Source organism: Bos indicus x Bos taurus, chromosome 27 (assembly GCF_003369695.1).
Source record: "Bos indicus x Bos taurus breed Angus x Brahman F1 hybrid chromosome 27, Bos_hybrid_MaternalHap_v2.0, whole genome shotgun sequence".
NCBI classification, from domain to species: domain Eukaryota; kingdom Metazoa; phylum Chordata; class Mammalia; order Artiodactyla; family Bovidae; genus Bos; species Bos indicus x Bos taurus.
In genome coordinates this window covers 13,599,625-13,623,600 of record NC_040102.1, presented here as the reverse complement: position 1 = coordinate 13,623,600, position 23,976 = coordinate 13,599,625, and the positions used below count along the sequence as shown (strand labels likewise).

At 37.2% G+C, this 23,976-nt stretch overlaps 1 protein-coding gene across 15 annotated transcripts in view; it reads right to left on the bottom strand.

Annotated features, from left to right (window-relative positions):
- Positions 1-23,976, bottom strand: part of TENM3 (teneurin transmembrane protein 3) — a 2,746,241-nt gene that overhangs the window by 115,523 nt on the left and 2,606,742 nt on the right. For 14 of the 15 annotated variants that reach the window (XM_027530163.1, XM_027530171.1, XM_027530173.1 and 11 more), the window contains 6 exons: positions 23,458-23,580; positions 11,954-12,168; positions 6,938-7,148; positions 5,792-5,893; positions 5,382-5,576; positions 4,119-4,319 (listed from right to left, as the gene is read on the bottom strand). In XM_027530163.1, coding sequence (XP_027385964.1) covers positions 4,119-4,319; positions 5,382-5,576; positions 5,792-5,893; positions 6,938-7,148; positions 11,954-12,168; positions 23,458-23,580 — 1,047 coding nt within the window. The remainder of the gene's footprint in view (positions 1-4,118; positions 4,320-5,381; positions 5,577-5,791; positions 5,894-6,937; positions 7,149-11,953; positions 12,169-23,457; positions 23,581-23,976) is intronic. The other variant, XM_027530170.1, reaches the window with a different exon arrangement.

Below are 23,976 nucleotides of genomic sequence, written 5' to 3'. Positions count from 1 at the left end.
CAAGGTTTTCCAATTACTAGAATTACTGAAAACAGCACAAGTCACCAAAGGACTTTTAAAATGGTAACAAGAAGTTAGGTCATTAAAACAGAATTCAGGCATCTGACCTAAGTTTTTTCTTAAAAAGTTTTCTTAAAAGTTTTTTTTTGACGAGATCCAGTTAAAAGAGACAGACAGACAGACAGAACTCTGAGGGTATTTTATTTTTTACTTTTTACATATAAAGTTAAATAAAATGAACTATTTTTTTTCTTAAGATTGGAAGACTATTGTTTAGTTTTTTTTTTTTTCAACAATAAACATAATGAATAAAAACCTTAGATCATTTCTAACAAACAGGAAATGGACTAGCTGAATTTTAAAATAAAAAATAGCCAGTCCCTGTTTAGGTAGTCACATGCATGATCCCACAGTTCCCCAGTCATTGGCCAAATAATATTTCTCAGACAGTGGACTTCACAGGGCTGCAGAATTTTTAAAAACTTGATCCAGGCTCTGTGACCGTGGTGAACATTTCTTATAAACAACAGTCAGGGCTATGAGCTGGAGGAGAGTGGCATGTAGTTTTTCACACCACATTTTCTAACTCCTTTGAATTAAATTTTTGATTAAAGGATCCAAGATGTTTTGATTAACTTCAGAGGAACAGAACATCACTTGAGCTTCAGAAGACCGAGGTTTCTTTCTGAGGTTCCCTTTTTTATTCCATCTAATCAATTTTTCATTAGGGTGAAGGTGTTTATCAGCGTTTAGCACACTTGCTTTGAGCAAGGTGTGTCAATCTTTGTAATGAACTTATTAATTAGAGTTAATTTAATTGAAGTGGAATTGAAGGGCTAATTAATGGACAAACTGCTGCCGGAGAGAGAGGAGAGCTCTGTTGCTTTCAAACCTATAAACTTTCTGATGGAAATAATTCATTTCTTCTCTTTTAGCAGCTTAACCAAATGTTTCTTCAGGTGTAAAACCTACTCTCATATTGAATTTAGATCTCTGAAGGTCATTTCCACAACAACAATAGAGGCAGCTGGTAGTGCTCTGCTTTAGAATTCAATAGGTTAGAAATTCGAAATGCTACTGCTTTTAAGTCACGAATGTAGATTAACAAAGGTGTTTTCCTAAACTTTCAATGAGAACTGTGCGATATGCAGACTAATTGGAGGCACATGAATCCAGATGTTTTCACAGGATAGCCCTATGTGTGTTTGAGACCTCTACTAACAATTCTAAGTAAGTTTTCTGTCTTTCGGCAGCTAATAGTAAAGTTTAATAAAGTTTTGCTCTGTGCTTAACTACTTTCTCCCAAAGAAGTATATTGTGTTTATTAGTCAACTCTCTATATTGAGAATTTAATAAGTGTGCATTTTACATTAAGGATTTAAAGATGAACAGGATGAAGACCTTCACTCATTATGTCTAAACAGTCAGATATACAAGTAAAATTAGATTTTAAGCTAGCAAAATAGTAACAGCAGTATGAAAAAAATCAGTCTAAATATGTAAAATAATGATATGTAATTTTGGCAGCCAGTTTAATTTTTTAACTAACACTGATATCTTTTTGGCTATTCATAACAATACCATTTTTACCATTTTATGAAGAAGATCAAATTACTTTTTGAGCTATTTAATATTAATTACAAACCATCCTTTATAAAATAATCCTGGTAATGTATTAAATAAGTTTACATGAAACAAAAACGGGGCCATTGTTTTGTTCCTTTCCAACTTGGAAAACTGTGGGAAACAAATTAGAATGACAATATTTCAAACAAATATTATTTTATAACTAGTATTATTATGCCTATTTCACCAATGGAGGCAGAGAGGCCTGAATCAAGTAGCTTTATACAAGTAATTGTATCTATAAACTTTAATTGGACTTTTACATTTTTTAGTATAGAAGCTGAAAATGTAAATAAAAACCCTAAAGAAAGAGCTAAATGCCTATATTGCTCTTGTAATTATATTTTTTTAAAGTGGAGGACAAAATGAGCTAACATGTTTTTGAAAATAACGCCATGCATCCATGCTTTGATAAACCTTGGTTGGTGATGATTTTTTAAAACTCATTACTGAGACATTCAAGGTCCTCTGCAAGTCAGCCCCCAATTTAGGTTTTTTCACTCTTATTTATCCTATACACCTTGCCCGCTCTGACAGTCATGAATCGTCTAACCAAATTCTCTGGCTCACCAAGCTCTCTGAATCAACTCGCGTGTCTATGAGGCAGTGACGGGCATATTATAGACACTGTCTGCCTTCACAAGACTAGGGAAGCAGAAGACAAGGAGGGAAGGAAGAAAGACTGAAGGAAGGAAAGGAGAGGGGAAGGGAAAGGGGAAGAAAAGAAAGAAGGAAAAAGAGAGAGCAAGAAAGAAAACTCCTAAGTTGCTCCTTTAACTAGGATATCTACTTATGAGTTCAACAGAAGTTTTCCATCAATACCACAAATTAACCTATATAAGACTTTCTCTAGTTTGGGCTTCTGAGAGTCAATTTGTAACAGGTGAAGAGTGGTCGGTGACTCTTTCATGCCAATATTGACTCCTAGGGCAGCAGATACGTTACCCAAGTTCCTCAAAAATGCCAGGAAAAAGAGAGTTCAGAGCTCATGCTCTTAAGTACTTTCTACTACTGTTCCCCTAGTCAAAAAATATTCCCTCAACCTCCACACTAACTGCAATCTTGAAAAGAAGGAAAGAAATATTAAAAATCTTGTAAACTTTCAATATGCATCAAGGCAGGATCTAAATATTCACTGAATTTAGCGAATGTCCATGTAACACTCAATAGAATATTAAACTGGAGCATATTGGTTTCTAAGTATTTCATGTGTGTTTATCTTATCTCCCCAATGAAACTATAATCTTCATTCCAGTATTCTTGCCTGGAAAAATCCCCTGGACGGAGAAGCTTGGTGGGCTACGGTCCATGGGATTGCAGAGAGTCAGACACGACTGAGGGACTGAGCACACAGATTAGAGTAGCTTCTATCCATATTGTGTGACTAGGGAATGGTCACAGAATTAATTCATGGGTTGCAAAAGGCAATAAAAAAGTAGAACAGACTTGAGAGAAAGTATCACTATACATCACTTTGCAAAGCTCTCATTTCAGTGATGTGAGTAAATGCACACTAAGGTATATGAGCTCACAATGTAAAAATATATTTAAGACCACAGGTCATTTAGGTCATGGTCAAAACCTTGAAAGCCACTATTCTAGAGGGCAGGAATGATTGATTATTCTTTAATCCCTTTGGGGCCTGTCACAAAGCCATGCACAGAGTTGGTGCATAAAAACATGACTGACTGAATAAAATTACTACTTGCCATTTCTATTATAATCATACAGTGGCAATTAAAAACTCAGTGTTGAACTATTACGTACACCATAATATCTATATGTGTATACTCTTTATTGTGATCATATTAAAAGTCTTCTGTTGTCACATAATTTTTTAATTGAGGTTTCTGTTTATGAGATAATGTGTGTTAATCTCCAAGTTGCACATAGGCCTTCAGAGTTAAGAATAAAGAGAGCTTTATTGAACTGAAATATTTTTTTCTTTACAATAATACTAAAGGAGAAATTTTTTTAATACTAAAGGAGAAATTTTAATGACAGATGATGAAGCCTGTTTCTTTCCATATTAAAAGAGAACAAATCTCATTACTTTTAACATTTCTTTCTATAAATGGTTACTTTAATAAAACCTATATTAAGTGTAATAAGAGTGTTTTAAAAATTATTGGGCTGGTCAAAAAGTTCCTTTGGGTTTTTCTGTAAGACGCTATGGAAAAATCTGAATGAACTTTTCGGCCAACCTAATAAAGTATGGTAACCTTTGCGTGTGTGTGCTCAGTCATGTCTGACTCTTTGCAACTCCATGGACTGTAGCCCACCAGGCTCCTCTGTTCCTGGGATTTTTCAGGCAAGCATGTTGGAGTGGGTTGCCATTTCCTCCTCCAGGGGATCTTCCCAACTAAGGGATCGAACTTTTGTCTCTTGGATCCCCTGCATCGGCAGGTGGATTCTCTAACACTGCGTCACCGGGGAAGCCCATGGTAAACTTTAGCTAAACAATACTAAGCACTCAAATGTATGAAGCTCACCGTTGGAGCAGTCTGGGCCAGTCCAATTAGGGTCACAAGTACAGGAGCCACTTTCTTGAAGATATGTTCCATGACCAGAGCACTGGTCTGGACACATGGTCTTGAGTATTTCACAGTTGTTACCACCCCATCCAGGATTGCAGTGACATTCCCCATGGATACACACACCGTGATTAGAACATCCAGGGTCTAGACAGTCAGCTAGTGGAAAGAAAAGAGAACCAATTTACCATTAAATCTAGAAGATATACACAGTACATACAGAACAAAGAATTAAATCCCAATTTACCTGAATATTTTGGCTACTCAGATATTTACCTACCATTTGCAAGAACTTGTTTCTGAAAATGCAGAGAATTTATGCAATAAAGCATTAAGAGACATGCCATTTAGGTAATGGAGACTCTTAAAAGGATTTGTAATTCTCACTTCTGCTTTTGAGAGGACCGCTTTCCACTCTGCCCAATCAGAGAGTAATAAGTATTGGCTTCACTATAACAAAATCTGAATTAGCTGGCCCAATCCATAACCACTGAATACTGACAGCTATGTGGGACCCTCACATGTTTGAGAAATAAATGAGTTGCATACCCTCTATCCTTCTTAATTCACTTTAATGTGCTTTAGATGACGAGATTTAATTTAGCAATTTGACTCAATAAAACTTTACACTTGTAGGGTCAATGGCCTGAAAATTTAATTCCAGAGACTTAATTGCATTACTTTGTGTGTGCAGATCAATAAAATCAATTTGATTGAAGAACGGAAATGGTGCTTTTCTGCTTTTTGAAAAAACTATCTCAAATGCACTTTATAGTATAATATCTTAACTATCATCATTATATACAGTTATGGAGCAAACCCATGATGTATCTTTTCCCATCAGTCTATTATATTCAATATTCACCTTTCTAGAGATACCAAAGGCTAACAGATTTAGGGGCTGGCATCAAGGTGAAAAATGGCAAAAAATAAATAAACAGTCCACTGTTGGTTCCAAGACACAAGTTTTTTCTTATTTTCTCAGAGTGGAAAAAAAAATTATTCACACAATTGAGAAAGAGCAAAGGGACTCCTTGGTATTTTTTCTTTTTATTAGGTAAAATGTTCATGAAGCAACGCCTCCATGAATATGGAAATCAAAATTACCTTCAGAAGGAGGCATATAAAAAGATTCATTGCTAAACTAAAGATTACACATATCACCTGTTTTTTCTTTATGAATATCTTAGAATAGACTTTGGCAAATATTGACATGTTTACCTTCTTCGCAATTTTCTCCTTTGTATCCGGAGTTGCAAGCACAAGAGCCCATGATGCAAATCCCACGGCCCCCGCACTGCGGGTCGATGCACTGCGTCGTGGGCACATCGCATTCTGTGCCCTTCCAGCCGCTGAAACACAGGCAACGGCCCTTGGAGTACTGGCCGTTGCCACTACACAGCACCGGACAGGCTGCTGCGAAATAAAACATGGCAGGAGAATCATCAGCCGCGTTTCCCATCGAGATTCGCTCAAAGCAGCAGCATGTTGTTAGAACAAGAGGTACGCCATTTCTTCAACCCCCACCTCCCCTCCCCCCCACCTTCTTTCCTGTCTTGGGAGTTTCCTGAATGACTCGTGTTTCTACAGCTTATTTATCTTGGCTTAAGAAAAGAATCTACGTCGCATACCTCTTGAACAATCCGGACCCAGAAATCCTGGAAAACAATGGCAGGTTCCAGAAACGCACTCTCCATTTCCATGGCAATTTCTGGGACATTCCACCACAGACTCTGAAGAAAAGAAAAAGAAGTGATCCTTGCTGTGCACCCTGCCTCCTGTGCGAGGCAAACGGTGTCACTTTGATCATTTTAGCTACATCTTGAAGGAAGTATGGCTGGCTGGCTCCATAACCCCAGAAAGGATTCATTTATACCAGACTGTGTATGTGCTAGGTCGCTTCAGTCGTGTCTGACTCTTTGTGACCCCATGGACTGTAGCCTGCCAGGCTCCTCTGTCCATGGGATTCTCTAGGCAAGAGGACTGGAGTGGGTTGCTGTGGGGAAAGAGCACATAGCCAAGATGGTGAAAGTCGAGCTCTCAGGCCCTCTCGCCCCGCATTCTGTAAAGAATGACTTTGTATGGTTATGTAATAGCTGAGATCACTTATAGCACTGAGCTTGCATATCACATTGCACCTGCTTGGCCATGGGCCACTTTGGTTCTGTAAATGTATACAAGCCCCACCTGAGAAACCCCTTTTGCTGCTGCATCAATCTGGAGAGAATAAACATGTCTGCAGTTCCTACAGCTCCTGGAGTTTTCTTCCAGCTTCCCTGCTCGTGCCTTACCTACCCTGGGTTCAGCGAACAGTGTGGGAAGTGAGACAGTTGCCATTTCCTACTCCAGGGGATCTTCCTGACCCAGGGACTGAACTTGAGTCTCCTCCACTGGTAGGCACATTCTTGACAACTAAGCCACCTGCGTCTCTGATGTCTCCTTCAGTGGCAGGCAAGTTATCACCAGCGCCACCTGGGAAGCCCCTAATACCAGATTATTCGAACAGTAAAGCAAAACACTGCTAATTTCAAACACAGGTGTTTTTAACTGTTTTTGTGATACACTCTCCTCCTCCAAGCTACTTTCGAATAACTCTTTCAGTGCTTCATGGTTTGTCATATATTCATAAACAAACAATTTAAAAAATAACTTCTCATAATTACTTCAGGCTCTAACATCCCAGGACTCACTCAGGACTGGGAAAGGTAATTTAGTTTCTATTTAACACAGCGTTGAGGCTGGACGCCTGGAAGTGATACCTGGAAGATGGTCCTTACCTATCACAATGGTGTTGAAGGACACCTGCTCTGCATTCTTCCCATCATTATAAAAAGCCAGATGCCAGATTCCGGAATCCAAGTACTGGATAAAGCCGGCCTCGTGGAGACTGACGGACCTCGCCTGCCGCCCAGCTCTTTCGGACTCCAGCAGGTTCCGCTGCTCTCTTGCGATCAACCTGCTGCCATCTAGGAGCTCCACAAAGTCATACTGAGGACGAGGACAAGGAAGACTATTTAGCAGTCAGAAATACTGCAATGGCAGGAAAATGTTCCTGACGGACAGGTCTTCTAGGTATTGTATTTACAAGGGTGATGGAGATTACCGCCTGCATTCCGTTGTTCTATTTAACATCACGGACCATTTCTTCCCTTTCATCCGACTGATGAAAAGTTTGTGAGTGTAAGCTATAGAGAACAGACCTGGGGTTTGCCAAGGGGCAGGGTGGGGAAGGGATGGAGTGGGCGTTTGAGAGTGCTGGGTGCAAACCATTGTATGTAGGATGGATAAATAAGGTTTTACTGTACAGCACAGGGAAATATACTCACCGTTTCACAATAACATGGAAAAGAATGTATGTATAACTGAATCCTTTTGCTGTACAGCAGAAATTAATACAATGTTGTTTAATCAACTATACTTCAATAAACTATAAATTTTTTTTTTTTTTTTTTTACAAAATTTGTGAGTCTAGGCAATTTGGGGCTATGACCATAAACCTCCATCATTTTTACTTAGACATTAAATGATCTCTTAAGGTTTTCTCCTTATTAATACTTAAGTAGTAACCACTGCTACTGAATACTTATTCTGTGCCAGGATTATTTTTGATCATCATTAGCAACATTTCTAGGAAGATGTTATTGTTTACACTTTAAAGATGAGGGAAACTGAAACCCGAGACGCCTGAGCAGGGTCAGACAGCTGGTCAGTGGTGCAGGTGGTTTGTGAACTGCAGTGAGCTTTGCTCCAAAGCTTGGGCTGTTTCTACTACCTGACTCCACACCTCTCTGTGACCCTGATATGACCACTGCAAGCACCATGGAGAAAGCCAGCGTGGAGTTGTACTTAGTTGCAGTTAGATTAAAAACATATAATAAGATGCCTTTACATCTTTGATTGGCTCTTCTGTCCATGGAATTTTCCTGGCAAGAATACTGGAGTGGGTTGCCACTTCCTTTTCCAGAGGGGTTCTGAAAGGATGAGCCAATTATTATCATGAAGTCAATCATCATTAAACAATATTTATTCTAGTAAGATTAATCATGAACACTGGGCAGCTGGAAGAATTTAACCAGAGAATTCAAAGGTAATTTTTAAAAAATGTGATGTGGCTGGTAATAGTGGGATAATATTTTGTGGTCAGAGATAATTCAGCGAATTTGGAAGACACTGCAAAGACTTTTCCAACACAGTTTTAATAAACTTGTTCAACAATAGTTTCTTAAAAGTAATTATTCAGTGTCTATAGACTCTTACCCAGTTTCACTTTATTCCTGAGGTATGTACTGATGGTGAAAAGTACAGTACAGCGCTATCTATAGAAATCATTAATGTCAGAGCCCTGCACGTGTGAATCACTAATATTCTACTTTCTGATAGATTTCTTAAATGGAATTTCATCAGAGGTCTGTTTAAGGAAAACTTATTTAATTCTTTGCCACTGTACGTAGACCTTTTCCTGTTACTACTGGGCAGAATTTAGAATATCTAATTCAGCTTCCAACATACTAAATATTAAATTTAAGTATAAAAGCATTTTTTGTTATTGTGTAGTCGAACTATACTATAACATCATTCAGCTGTGAGGAATGCAGAAAAAGCAATAATGTGATTAGCATTCAAACATTTTTTTTTTTATATCTTACAAGGATGAAGATAATGACTGGTGTGGACACTTGAACTACAAAAATTTCACTGGAATTATATTCCAAAATTATCAGAGGAAATTAACTCAGCAGTTCTGAATGGTGCCTCTGTCTCAAATAAACCATTCATTTTCTTATCAGTTTTAAATAGTTGCATGAGCATGGCAAAAGGCCAGAAAAAGTTTCTTTTGATGGTCCCACTGCATATAAACATTTTTCTCCCCTAGCATAAACACAGTAACTGAAAAAGTGAAAAGGAGGAAATTTTGAATTTTGGTAGGTCTTTCAGGCCCTGTGAAGTGTCACCTTTTATCACAGAAATCATCATTTTGCATCACACTTTGAACAGTAAACTAAGGCTGGAGTGGTAGGCATGATGCTTGTGGTGAGGAGTAGCTGATTGTTGTGGAGTAAGTATCTACCCAGCTCTAGGCTCTTCCCTGGGGACGTTTCACACAACTTCAGGAGGATATTCAAATACCTAAAGATAGATTCCCTATTTAATACTACAGTCATTGCTACAAAAAAGAAGCAAGTTATATGGAATAGAAATTTAGTAACCTTTGTTCTTTGGGTGTACTGTAATGACTTAAGGGCAAACCTGAGTTTTGTTCTGTAATACCTATTCATAAGATTCTTATGGATTTTTTGTGCAGCAAGTCTTAGAATCCTGTTATTTTTAGGACAAAATTCAGTCTCACCACATTGGGGGAGCGATCATGAGACAAAGCTTATACTGAAGGTATTTTGATGGTTCGTTACTGAACAGATTATCCTTATTCTTAACACAGTTCAGCTACTAAAATTATGAGAACTCAGAATCTATGAATACCTAAGTGTGCTCTCAACTTTTTGATGGTGATTTAGTCTCAATGTAAACACAGAGGAGGAAGCGATTTTAGAGATCACCTGATTCAACTCATTCATTTTACAGACAGACAGTGAGTCACCAGGAAGTTAGATCTGTTCAAGGTCACAAGGTCAAAAAGTGGCGACCCAGGTTTCTGACTCCCATTCTAAAACAGCTTCATGCAAATGCACTCAAAGGATACAGTATGCTATTAACTGTATAAAGCGTTAAATTGCTTCCTTAGGCTTCTAACTGTCCAGGAGAATGAATCGGGCATCAGGGGGAAGAAAGTCAATTGATTCCTTGGCAACAGTCACACGGACAGTTTTATAACGGGTCACAAAGACTTTCAAAACTCAAGTGATTATTCTGAATGGTTGGCCAATTTTAATTATTTCGGGCTGATTTATTTAACGTTCCCCAGAAACAGAGAAATGTTCAATTTGGGCTGCTTCATAGCGTATTTCATGTTTAAACACTGAACTCGGAAACAGCTGTTTGCTCTGCTGATCCTGAATAAACCGGAGGCAGGAACTCTAATAACTGGAGCTTAAGAAAATGCATAACCTACTTAAACACATACATTGTGGTAGAAAAGAAAAGTGAATATCACGTATATTGTGTTTAAATACCAGAAGAATTATAAGAAAACCTGAACTACACCTTTTATTCCCTAGTCTTTTATGGTATATATAACTTGCAAAAAGTCAATTCTAAATCTTTAAATAAACCTTTAACGTGCTCAATGCATTAATTTTTTCCTTGAAATTAATCTTTGGAATTTACAGGTTACAAGCTTGCTATTGTACTTAGAGGTATGTTTCTTGAGTTATAAAAATAATTTAATCACACATGATTCCAATGGAAAAAAGTTTTTTTTTTTTTTCTATTTCACTGGAATATTGTTTACTAAATGTAATCTATTTGCTATAACTGAAGTCATGGACAGCCACTTCTACTTAAGAAAAGGTTGTCATTACATCTTAGTTAGTATCACCTGTAACATGAACTACAGTCAGATGTAACTATAATCTAAAATTTATAATTGGACCCTACCTAGTACATAATAAGAGGTATTTTGATATGAGAGCATTAAAGGCATTAGTCTAACAATGTAGATATGAAAAATGTTAACTCAGAAAAATGAATACACGAAAGTATGGCATTCAAAAAATTCAGTTGTATGAATTATATATGTATATGAAACTTTTTTAATCCAGGACATTAGAGAAAGCATGTTCAAATTTTTCTTATTCATCTTTTTTTAAAAACTGTTTTTATTAGTATATGGATCAATTTTTCTTATAGTTTATATTCTGAGATTATAGAAAAAGCATTTCTCAGAAATTTACATAATATAAAGCATCTGGTCTTCATTTAATACATCAAATTAGTCAGCATGAAATTCCATGGGCAAATAACCAATTTTCAGGCATAACTTTAAGCTCATCTAATTGCCCATTTTAATTAACCATCTATCACATTTTTGGAATTCCTGTTTTTGGAAAAAGTCTAGGCTCCAGTTTTGTGGTAGGTAATTTACATAATTTCTGAGACGTAATGGAATATCTTTAAACCACAATTTCCAATTTACATTCCATGAGTCAGTACTGGATCATGAAAAGGTCTTTAGGATTATTAATCTGCGACAGTTGTGAAATGATTTTCATGAAAGCAAACTGACTTTAAAGTTCTTTGCACCTATAATATAGGAGTATTTGAATTGTTTTAAATAATGTGATCATCCTTGATGATCTATGAAAGCCCTTTTGCCTCTGTATTTTAGTGTTTATCATATATAGATGAGGAATTGTGGCTTAGTTGATAAAAGTTCATATTATATAACTGTTTATGGTCCCATAATTTCTTTACAAAGAGTAAATCTGACAAAGTAAAAACTATGTATTTTCAACAGAATGAACACTTGTTTGGGATGAAAATGTCATGTATTTATTACATGAAAGTTGTGTGATCTTTGGAAATGATCACAGAATTGTTCTAAAACACTTGGAAAATCCATGATGTTTTACTGCCTAGATGATGTTCAATATTCATCAGGTTACTCACAAATTCTATACATTTTAATCAATCAATAGTGATTAAAGTGAATCAGAAAGAAAGAGCTGTTCTTCATACTAATTCAAAAGTCTCAAGATAAGTGTCACCTACAGTCACAACTCTTCGCTGTAACACATCAATAAAAAAGTGGTCAAAGAGTTAAACCGGTGCACTTAAGAAATGGAATGACTTTAAAAATGCAAACTAGCGGTTTTCAATTTATTGGTAATAGAACCTACCTGAGTGTGGGAGGGTGGTAAGCCTTTTCGGCCATATACTCCAATCAAGGCATCTTTCTGAAGAGAGATGTTGAATTTAAGAAACTGTGGCTGATCTATAAAGAGTTGTGATCTCCAGAAGATACCGGGAGGAACCTCTTGAATTGCTCTTCGGCCAATATCAAGTTCTCCAGAATCTATGGTATTATTTTCCTGTGTAAATCCACCTAATTTTCCTGAATGTAAGAGATTCATTGAAAAAGAAGGGAAAATTAAAAAGAAACAGAACCAAAACTAAAACAGCCTTCTGACTTTCCAAAACTTTTTTTCACTGAAATGCTCAGAAATTTCATTTCCTTCTGATAAATGAAATGCTCTTCTTTATTTCTAATTTTCCCTTTAAAAGGTTTTTCTCTGTTAAGATATTCTTCAAGTAATCCTGCTTTAGCAGGTTCTTTAAGATATTTAAGTCAAAATCCTTTTACTTTCCCCCAAGGTACACCTATTACTGCAACTGTTTTCACACTTACAGTCTTTCTTGATCATTTGAAACGTAATTATCTTACAAATTATATGTGGTGTTATTTCTTGGGAGAGATTAAGTCTGGTACTTATCAGTCATTCTAAACATACCATAACCCTGCGAAGTGTAAATTAAGGCAGAATGGATTATGAAGATTTCCAAATCAATCAGATTCAAAATTCAGATAACTACAAGTAGTTAGTTGTAAATTATTTTAATGACAGAAGAGAGTCTTCTATCTACAAAGAACTCTTAATTTACCATTGAGTTCATTTTGGAGCATTTACTAGGGACACAGAATTGCAGGTATTAAGAAGAAACATAAACTAGAAAACAGATTCTTAGAGATTATGGACTTTGGCTTTGATGGCTTCTGTCATCAAGCAAGTAATTACCTGGTTGGAAAGACGACACCTACAAACTAATACATGACTATCTTAAGCAACGTATGGTTAAGGGTCAGAGCAAAGTGATATCATGGAAGGCTGGAGCTGGAAAGATGCCACAGAGGGGCAGGCACTGAGTTCGACTTCATAGGACAAGTAGGATAAGGTTTCTGAGTAGAGGTAAACTTTGTAATTAAAAACATGCAATGGAACTGAACATGTGTTAGAACAATGGTAATCAGAGAGATCCATCTGGCTAGAAAAGAAGCCTAGAAAACTTGTCCTGGAGTCAGACAAACTGGAGTCTGAACCCTGACTCTACTGGCTAACTAGCTGTGTGACCTGAAGGCGTATACTAAGCTTCTGATTCTAAATCTCACCTGTAAAAGTAACCATGCAATCACAGGACTCCTCTAAGCTTTACATGAGGTATTCTATATAAAGCACTTGGCTCTCAGAAGATATCAAATGAATGGAAGACATCAATGGATTTGTCATGGGAGAAATAGAAAATAAAACTGGAAAAGCAAAAATGGTATCAGATGGTGGAGGCCCCTGAATGCCAGGTTAAAGAATTTGGTCTTCTCATATTCGTGGATTTTTTATTTTCAGTTCTATCAAACGGCATTATTACATCCCTTTTCCAGAAGTAGATATATATGTGTTTTGTGTGTGTGTGTGTGTGTCTGTGTGTGCAAGGAGATCAAACCAGTCAATCCTGAATATTCATTGGAAGGACCGATGCTGAAAATGAAGCTCCAATACTTTGGCCACATGATGTGAAGAGCTGACTCATTAGAAAAGGCTCTGATTCTGGGAAAGATCTGAAGGCAGGAGGAGAAGGGGACAGAGGATGAGATGGTTGGATGGCATCACTGACTCAATGGACATGAGTTTGAGCAAGCTCTGGGAGATGGTGAGGGACAGGGAAGCCTGGTGTGCTGCAGTCCATGTGGTTGCAAAGAGTCAGACATGAGGGAGCGACTGAACAACAACAATGTGTGTGTATATATATAAGCGTTGTGTTACTATGCATACAATTCATGGCACATTTTAAAAATAGACACTTGTAGAGCACAGGGAACTCTGCTCAATGTTATGTAGCAGCCTGGATGAAGGGGAGTTTGCGGAGAATGGATATATACATATCCCCCCAAAAAAGTATATATAAAAAAAAAGTCAGTATTTTCATGTCATAAAATTTCAAAAAAACCCAGATACTTGAAATCAGAGAAGGGAATGGCACCCCACTCCAGTGCTCTTGCCTGAAGAATCCCATGGACGGGGGAGTCTGGTAGGCTGCAGTCCATGGGGTCACTAAGAGTTAGACACGACTGAGCGACTTGGAGAAGGAAATGGCAATCCATTCCAGTGTTCTTGCCTGGAGAATCGCAGGGACGGGGGAGCCTGGTGGGCTGCCGTCTATGGGGTCACACAGAGTCGGACACGACTGAAGTGACTTAGCAGCAGCATGTACTTGAAATAGATTTAATATGGGTAAATTACACTTCAATGCCACAAAGGCAGATTTTTGTTCCTATGTCTTGTGTGTGTGTGTGTGTGTGTGCGCGTGCGTGCGTGTGAGACCAGGAAAAACTGAATTCAAGATTAGTCATGAAGGCGCCTTTCTACCACAAAAATTTTAGGTAGATATCCAGGTCATGGCCATTAGGGTCTAGAGTAACAACAAATTACACTTATGGACGAGTATGAAGTCTGAGGGAAAGTGTGTTACTAGTAAGTGCTGGGATTCTTTTCTACCTGGACTATTGCATCCTACAATGATACATGATCATCAGGTCAAAGGACAGCTACAGCTAAACAGAGATCCATGGAAGGTTTTGAAAAGGTGAAAGGTGACACAAAGTCATTATCTCAGGGCATTAAAGTGCAGTCGTGTGGGAAGCCTAGAAGTGGAGAAATAATGAGAATACAGTTGTAATAACCCAGGTAGGTAGCAGGAGGGGGCTGTACAAGAAAGCTTAATAAAAAGTCATTATTAACAGTCTCACTTCCTCTCTTTCTTTTCCTTATGTCCACACTCATGGCAATTAACAGTCCTTCACCTGCCAGGTCTATTTTTGTTGAACTAATTTACCAATATAAAATGCTCTGGAAAATAAAAGTTCAAAATTGGGTTACAGTGATCACTGTAATTTTTCATGTATCAACTCACAGACTATCAACTGTGCATCACTTACTGAATTTTAAAATATTTATCTTATGCTATTAATATTCATTTTAGCAAAACTAGAATATATAGATAAAAGGATAAAAAATATAGCCCTACACCCAGAGATTATTTTTGCTTGCTAGTGAACCAAACATCCTTATTTATAGAAATTTTTAACTACCTGAGATCAATGTCTGCTTTTCATTTTGGAAGCTTTTGTACAAGAACATACCTTTGTCATAAAATAGTTTTTACTGAAAAGATTAAGGAGGGGGGAAGAGGGAATTAACCTTTAGTGAGAATCTGCAACATGCTAGGTGGTTTCATCTATATTATGTGTTTTAAATTTCAAAACAACTCTGTGAGATGGATACTATTTTGAGATGAGGAATTTAAGGCTCAGAGAAGTAAATTATAACCCAAAGGGAGGGTTGAGTCAAGGTTCAAATAGAAGTCTGCATAATTCCAAAACTATGTGTCTTATAGTATATAAGACTATATAACCCATGCTTTTTATTAAAAACAAATACTTATTTCAAGTTATTAGGTTTTAAATTTATCTGTCTATTCCATATAAAATCAGGTATGTTAGCCCACTAAAGACACCAGAGAAACTGCTTAGCTTTCAGTTTTAGGACATAAAATTGTACTTATTTTTATTGGGAGGGAATGATAGGCTTTGTGTGCCATGGTTACTATGACCTAATATTCTTCATATTATATGTGTTAATTGCTCAGTCATGTCTAACTCTTTGTGACCCTATGGACTGTAGCCTGCCAGGCTCCTCTGTCCTCTGTAAGTTTTCCAAAAATTAAGACAGTAATCCTTTTGAATATCTAGTATTAATGATAATACTACAATCTATTAAGTCCTTAAAGGGAAACATCACATACGCCCACACACAGAATATAAATTTATGACTTTTTATCAACCTGAACACACATATTCACTTTTAATTTAGTCAACTTTTCTTCACTTCTAACGTGTTAAATACAACTTATTGTATACTTATTACATGCCAGACACTGTTCTAAGTTTTTGACATCTACTCTTTTATTCACTGTTGATAAAGTGAAAGTGAAGTCGCTCAGTCGTGTTCGACTCTTTGTGACCCCTTGGACTGTAGCCCACCAGGCTCCTCTGTCCATGGGATTTTCCAGGCAGGAATATTGGAGTGGGTTGCCACTCCCTTCTCCCGGGAATCTTCCAGACCTAGGGATTGAACCTGGGTCTCCTGCATTGGAGGAGGCATATTCTTTACCACCTGAACCACCAGGGAAAATTCTTTGTATTATAATTTATTATAAATTGCTAATAAGTTTTGGTTGATTTCTACATATACTATTTTTTAAAATACTGAGTAGAGTAGTAGTCCTTTATCCCACTAAGATCTGTTAGTACACATATTTATACATGAGATTATTCATATTTAGACTCATTCATTATATTCATAGATTTCTAACTCTATTATTATACATTATTGCCATTAACAAGTTCTATTGTTACTATCTGAAGCTTATGTGATTTAATCTGTTCTCTGGTCTCGATCCTATCTACTGCTGCTAGAAATGGCTTGTAGATGTTTTAACAGTGTACCCATGCTTTGAGAGCTGGTCAGCATTAGCTGGTGCTAATCCCAGAACTGTTTTCCAGAACATCATCTCTGCCCAAGGGCATTAGCTTTGGAAACAGTAACCAAGTTCTGATTTCTAGGGTTTCAGGTTTTGCTTTATTGCTTTCTCTATATCCTGATTTTGAGGTGTTAAAATCTTTCTCACTGCAATGATATGTGTACCCACTTCTGGGTCGAGAAGTGTATCTACTTATACAGTTAGCCCCATAGTTAATTTAACAGGTGGCTCTTTTTCAGAAAGAAGGTTATTTTTACTTGTAATACAAAAGAACCAAGGTTGAGTGGATGTGCTTGAATGGGGGCAACAGAAGCTCTGATCACTGTTTCTTTTTTGTCTGCCTGTAATGGAAAATCTTGCTAGAATCTCAGAGTTTCAGTGCCCTTGGAGGTTATTTGGTCCAGGATTCTTCAAACAAGAGTAGTTCATACCCCTATGGAACACAAGGGAGTTTTCAATATAGGAAAAAGGGGTACATTATTTTGTGGGAATTAATTTCTAAAACCTTAACAATTCCCATATTTAGACTGCCATTACAACAGACAGGCATACTTCTCACATATCCAGAATCTTTCTTTGATACACTCTCTTAGAACATAAAGTTTCCAGTGTGTCAAACAGGCAAAATTGAAAGTATTTTTGTTGATAAACATTCTTTAACCAAGACAGCATAAACCCAAGGAAGGGCTCTTTTGTTTTTCCTGCCATACATGTATTTCTAGCAAAGGCAAAATGCAATGAAGTTAAGAAATGGACTATTTAAGACTGCTGGCAGGTTTTAAAATCTGATGCATCAAGAGGGAGAGAGAAATCTTCGTTTTGTGCCCCTGTCACCCACTCACCCACTGTCTATGAATGCTTTTCATCTGCAGAAGAGTTTCGTGATTGCAAAGAGAACTTCAATAAAGTAAGAAGTATTCAAGGCAATGATGCCTTATTTAATCCAATTGTCAAACTCCTGGCGAGGCTCTGAGTTTTATCCATCTCTCTACTGCCTGACTAGCATAGGAATTCTGAGCTGAGATGGTTGTGACAAAATTTATATTAATTTATTTGAACTGAAACAAACAAGCCAGACTTTTTATGGAAGAAAGTTAAGTTTGATTTTATTGAAAACTAGCTCTACCAGTAAATTAAATAGTGAGTATTTCCCATATATTTGATTAGCTCATATTTGATGAGCTAATTAGTGATACTGATAGTATATGATAAAAGCATTCAAAAGAAATTATAACAAAGGTAAATGGAAATGAACAATGGTTCCATTTTCCACTCCATTCTGTATATATCAGATAAAATAAAGTGCCACTAAGTAAAAGAATAAGAGATATAATTAGTGGTAAGCCTTGGTGAAGCCTTCTCTGGTGTACTCCAAGAAAATTGAGAAACTGGATTGATTTGGAAAACTGCATAAAGAATCTTTTTGAAATCAGGTAGCTGCCAATTCTTTGCTTTCAATAAAACTGAAGAAGAAATGTGGTGGAATTGACACTTGTAGACCACTAAATCGGAGAAGGCGATGGCACCCCACTCCAGTACTCTTGCCTGGGAAATCCCATGGATGGAGGAGCCTGGTAGGCTGCAGGCCATGGGGTCGCTAAGGGTCGGACATGACTGAGCGACTTCCCTTTCACTTTTCACTTTCATGCATTGGAGAAGGAAATGGCAACCCACTTCAGTGTTCTTGCCTGGAGAATCCCAGGGACGGGGGAGCCTGGTGGGCTGCTGTCTATGGGGTCGCACAGAGTCGGACATGACTGAAGTGACTTAGCAGCTTAGCAGCAGACCACTAAATATACTTTTCGGAAATAGATCACTGTGATTTTTAACAAAGGACTAACAAGGACTCTGAATAATTGAATGAGACATCTTCCTAAAACTATTCTTCCATTTCCATCTGCTTATTTTGTAGGGAGAGTTCTTATGTTTATACTTATAAAAAAGGAAAAACAGGAATAGAATTGATATTGAAACTTGCTTTGCTCTTGTAATAAGTAATATTCATCAGTGAATACATAAACTGTCTGAAAAGTCTCCATCTCATTCAGAGAGGTATTTTCTAATACATTTTCACGTTTTATATTTAATAATTATCAAAATGCTTAACATTATGTATATAATAATTAGGTTAATTTCAGCCAAATATGTACAACTGATAAATGGAAACAAAATTCAGTATAGAATAAAACAGATTTTTAAAAAAACACTCAAGAGTACTATAGTTGCAGGAAATACAACTCAAATTAGTGTACATATTTTAGACACACAAGAACAAAATAGTTTTAAGATCACTGATCTAGCTTATCCTATGAAATGTGTTCATTTTTAAGTGCCTATCCATGTCTATCTGCTTTAAATTATTACACTATTTAGAATCTAGGATTTATTTTGAATTGAGATCTCAAAATGTCTCTTTCCTAAAAGGTAGATGCCGACCTGACCCTCTCACTATAATCAGTGATGCACAGAGAAAAGGACATTACAGATTTCTCTCTGCTTAAATCCATGGAACTGGCCGCTAATATTAGTACAACATTCCTGCTAAAAAGCCTCTATCTGAATGTCAGGAGACTAGAGTTTTGTGAAGGTGCTTTGTCTTTTTAAATTCTGCACTGTTGCTTTTCAAGTCATGGCCCTCCTCTCATTCGGCCAGGTCAAGCGTGGTCATTGCTGTTAGCATTTTCAAATGCTCTTTATTGATTGTAAACACACCTGGAAGTCAGCGTGCCATTGACACCGTTTGATAAACTTGTAAATACTTGGACAACCTTTTCCTCTGAAGCTCGTCAGTCCTCCCAGATAAAAGCCTGGAAACAGATGTCTTTCATCATGTCCTGAATTCCAGAAAACTTTGGCTTCAGAGGAAATGAAAGGAGGGCTGGTTTTAGTGCTCACCATCCTCCCTTACTGAGATCACTCCATCCTTAAGCCCCCAGAGTCTGAACCTGGGAACGATCACAGGAAATACTAAGGCGGTCTGTAGGTTTTACCAAGAGAAAAAGGAGGAAAGATGGAGGAAAAAAAACAGACAGGGCAACAGACTGCCCTGTAGTTATTCTAAACTCAAAGCGTGTGGGTTAGGAATCAAACCAATTAAAGCCTTCACAGTTAGAGTGAGATGTACCACATCTTCAAACACAATAAAGTATCATCTTGAAGGTTTTTTCCCCCCATCCTGTCCTGTTGTGCCTCAACGTGGGAGCCACGAGCTGTCTTTTCACCTGCTAACTGTGATTTTTCCTTTCATCAGAAAGTGTGTGTCACAACAGTCTTAATGTCTTAAAATACGGTTGTCAGAGTGTGAAAACATAAAGAGGCTGAGTGCACATAGCTATTGTTATTCCTCTCCTTCTTATGTGATTCCCAGTTTATATAGAAACACATCAGTAAAGTGGCATTTCTCAGATAACTCCACTAAATAAAGGACTTTGTACTCTGAGATATTTTATGAATAATAGTTTATAACCCCCAGATATCATAAGGACAAAACAGAGTAGTACTTAAAAATCCTATCGGTAATTTAGGGGGTTTGGTATCTGTTTGAGAATTACTCTATGACATCAGAAAACCACTCAGAGTTAAAAAATACTACTCTTTGGGGTCATAGATATTATGAGCTTGCTGCCTGCACATCATGTGAGTGAACTGGCCTATACTGATTAAAATGAAAAGCAGAAAATACATCCAACTCTGAAGGTCTAACAATTGTCAAGGAAGGTAAATGATAATAAATATCATCTTAGGTCCCACAGAGGCACTAATAATTAAGGCATCAGGAAGCAAGGTTGGGCATTTATAGACAATCAATAGCCCACCCTCCAATTCTATGACCTAACCTTGGATTTATACTCTGACTTTGAGATCTCTGAGAGAAAATATCTTTTTATAAACAACCACATGCCATAACTTAACATTATGTATACAGAGTGTTACATCACAAGCTAAGTGAATTAAAACTTTACCTTGCAAATGTAGTTTAATGGACAAAATCAATGTAGCATCTAATTAAGGAGCTATTATACATGCAACACCATAAATACTATATGCAATATTGAAGAAAACTCAATACCCTTGAAGCACTGTTAGTCCCATTTCTTCAATTCATAGGCAATTTTTAACTTGCTCTAAAATCTAATTCTTTGAAATTGGCTTGTATTTGAGAAAATTCATACATGACGAACAATAATGTAAACTTTAAAAGCAATCTGAACCTTGTTTTGTTTAAAGAGGATGAATCACATAGTTTTCAATTTGTCCTCATACAAAAGGGGTTTTTAATTATTTGCTGCATGCAACATTATATTAGTTTCTGATGTATAACGACTTGATAACTATATATACTGTAAAACAATTACCACAATATGTCTAACATAGATAGTCACAACTTTTTCTGTATGTGATGAGAATATTTAAGATCTACTTTTTCACAACTTTCAAATATATGAGACAAGTGGAGGAAGGGAAGGTAGCCACCCATCTGGGGACTGACCCCAGAGACTGTCTCTGCCCTGTCTCACTTCCCACAGAGGTTAGCGGGTAACGCCTGGGCACAACGTCCCATGCTCCCCTCTGTGCCTGCTTGTGTGAATATACACACTATGCCTCCATCGCTGAGTCGGTCAGTTCCTGGCAGGGCCCCTACTCAACAGCACTGTGCGGGATGGGGCAGGAGGGCTGGGCTAAGGAGACCCTGAGAAGGAAGCCCCAGCTATGGGACTGCAGGAAGGAGAGAGTGGGGGCCCCCCACCTCATCCTCATGGTGACTAACTAAAGTCACGGTGGTGTTGTATATTATATCCCATGACTTATGTATTTTAAAACTGGAAGTTTCTATAAAAGAGTTTTTTTTTTACTTGGAGAAGTCATTTGCCAGAGTTACACTAACCAAAACTGATGGCCTTCATTTTGTCTTATAATGTGCTATGCTCAGACACTCGGTCATGTCCGACTCTGTGTGACCCCATGGACTGTAGCCCGCCAGGCTTCTCTGTCCATGGGATTCTCCAGGCAAGAATACTGGAGTGGGTTGCCATTTCCTTCTCCAGGGGATCTTCCTGATCCAAGGATCAAATTTGCATCTCCTGCATTGGCAGGCAGATTCTTTACTGCCAAGCCATTGGGGGAAGCCCAATACAACGTTAGGATGTATAAACAAATAAACAAAATGTGTACAATAAGCATTTTTCTTATTCTTATATTTCTTATGTAGGGTCTGTAAAAAGTACCCTACATGTGTGGTTAACAAGTGCTATTTGATCATTCACAGGAACCATCCACTTTAACAGACAGTCTAAATTTCAATCTATATAAACCCAAAATAAATACTTGTAATTTCTGTATAGTTACTGGATCTGTTCATATGTGTGTTATCAGTGCATTAAAGATTAAACAGTGGTTTAAAGTAATTATATTTCACTTAATTGAAACTTCCCACCAACAGTTTTAATTAGGCCAGCTTTTCTTCACTCCTCTAATCCACTGTGTGCTAATTTCCACTGTCACTGCCATCAACCATTAGATTATAGTTTATTTGAAATATATAGCACTTGGTATCAAACACTCTGCACAGGGGCAGCGGTGGTGGTATTATTATTACTGTGAAAATTGAACATTTAGAAATGTCTTCTAAAATCCCTCAGCCTCCCTAAGAAAGAAGAGGGGTGAATATACAGCACTTGGTATTAAATACTCTATACAGGGGCAGGAGTGGTGGTATTTACCATTACTGTGAAAATCTAACATCTTCTAAAATCCATCAGCCTTCCTAAGAAGGAAGAGGGGGTCATGAAGTATTATTATTAAAACAGAAGATGGAAAAGCAAAGAACAAAAAAATATGGTAAAAGCACTAGTCACAGCCAGTGGGTACATGTAAAGTAGCAGCATATATAAAATACAAATAAATATACTATATAGATATATAATAGCTTCTTTTCAGTCTTGCAAAGAAATCAGCCACAGGAGGATGAAAATAACTGATGCCAAAGCAGAAGAAAAATATTCTAGATTAGAAACAAAGAGGAAGGAGAGCCAGGGAAATGCTGAAAGGCAAAGAGCCTGTTTCTCATGTGATGGAAAAAGGTGTCTTTATCCAGTTGCTCTGAGATATAAAGTACTATGACATTTTGCAAAAAGTCAGAGAATGCCAAATGCCAAACATAAATACAAGCATGTACACACATATAATAAAAATAGGTACATCATATAAATATACTTAGACATGTACGTATTTTTCTGGGTGTTTATATTGAAAAAAATGAAATACAGCATTCTCTAACCTCTTAAATACCAATTTTTAAACTCGGAACCAATTGATTTGAAAGCCTGTTAGCTTAAAGTGTAAACTTTTGAAAGTTTAGAGAAAGGGCAAGCTGAGGAAAGGTCAATAAACGATAATCCTTTAATGTGTTTTGTATGTAAAACCTTCTAAAACAAAATGAAGATAGTATTCCAACTTCCCATACTAGCTGAATGAAGAAAGCTCAATAAACCCAAGATAATATAAGAGATGATACACTGAATTAGAATCTATTTACAGACTAAAAATAAAACAAAATGCACACTTTTGAAGGAAAGGCAGAAAAGCCGAGCCATTGACTCAGAAGGCAGAACACTGTATTATTCCTATGATAAAAATGTGAATGTTCAGTGCTTCAAGTAACTGAATGAAAGCCACTCATTCAAAGATAATATTTGTAATTCTAGAACCTCTTCCTTCTCCCATACACAATTGGCTCTAACATGGGTAAAAATAAATTTATGGAAAAGAAATGTTAAAAGAAAAACACAGGACACGTGATTATTTCTCTTACCATTGTCGCCAGAAGGTAACGATACAGTGTTTGTTGGCATGGTATCAGAATTCACTTTTCCATTCTCAAATGTGTCATTTTCGGTCTGCTGTAACTGCCAATTGAGGCCAAAGAGATGCATTGCTGGGGGTAAAAAACACACGGTGTTTAAAGGTCTGCTGCTTCCAGCTACAACAGCAAATGGTACATCTGTTCATAACAAGAGTCACATGTAAAGTTAGAATTACCACGTTCTGAATAGCAAGAGTCACGTGTAAAGTTAGACTGTCCATACTCTGAGTAACAAGAGTCACATGTAAAGTGAAAATTTCCATGTTCTGAAATGCCAAGGATTCATCGCCTAATAAAAATAAGAAAACAGTTCCTCACACAAAGGCAATTCAGGCAGCAGTGCAAGGCAACACAGCAGCACTTTAATAAAGACTTGATATTACTCAGCTAATGAGCACCAGGAAACTCTTAGAATGAATCACTCTGTGCTCTGCTTTGTTCCAATTCTACCACTCACCATCATCTAAG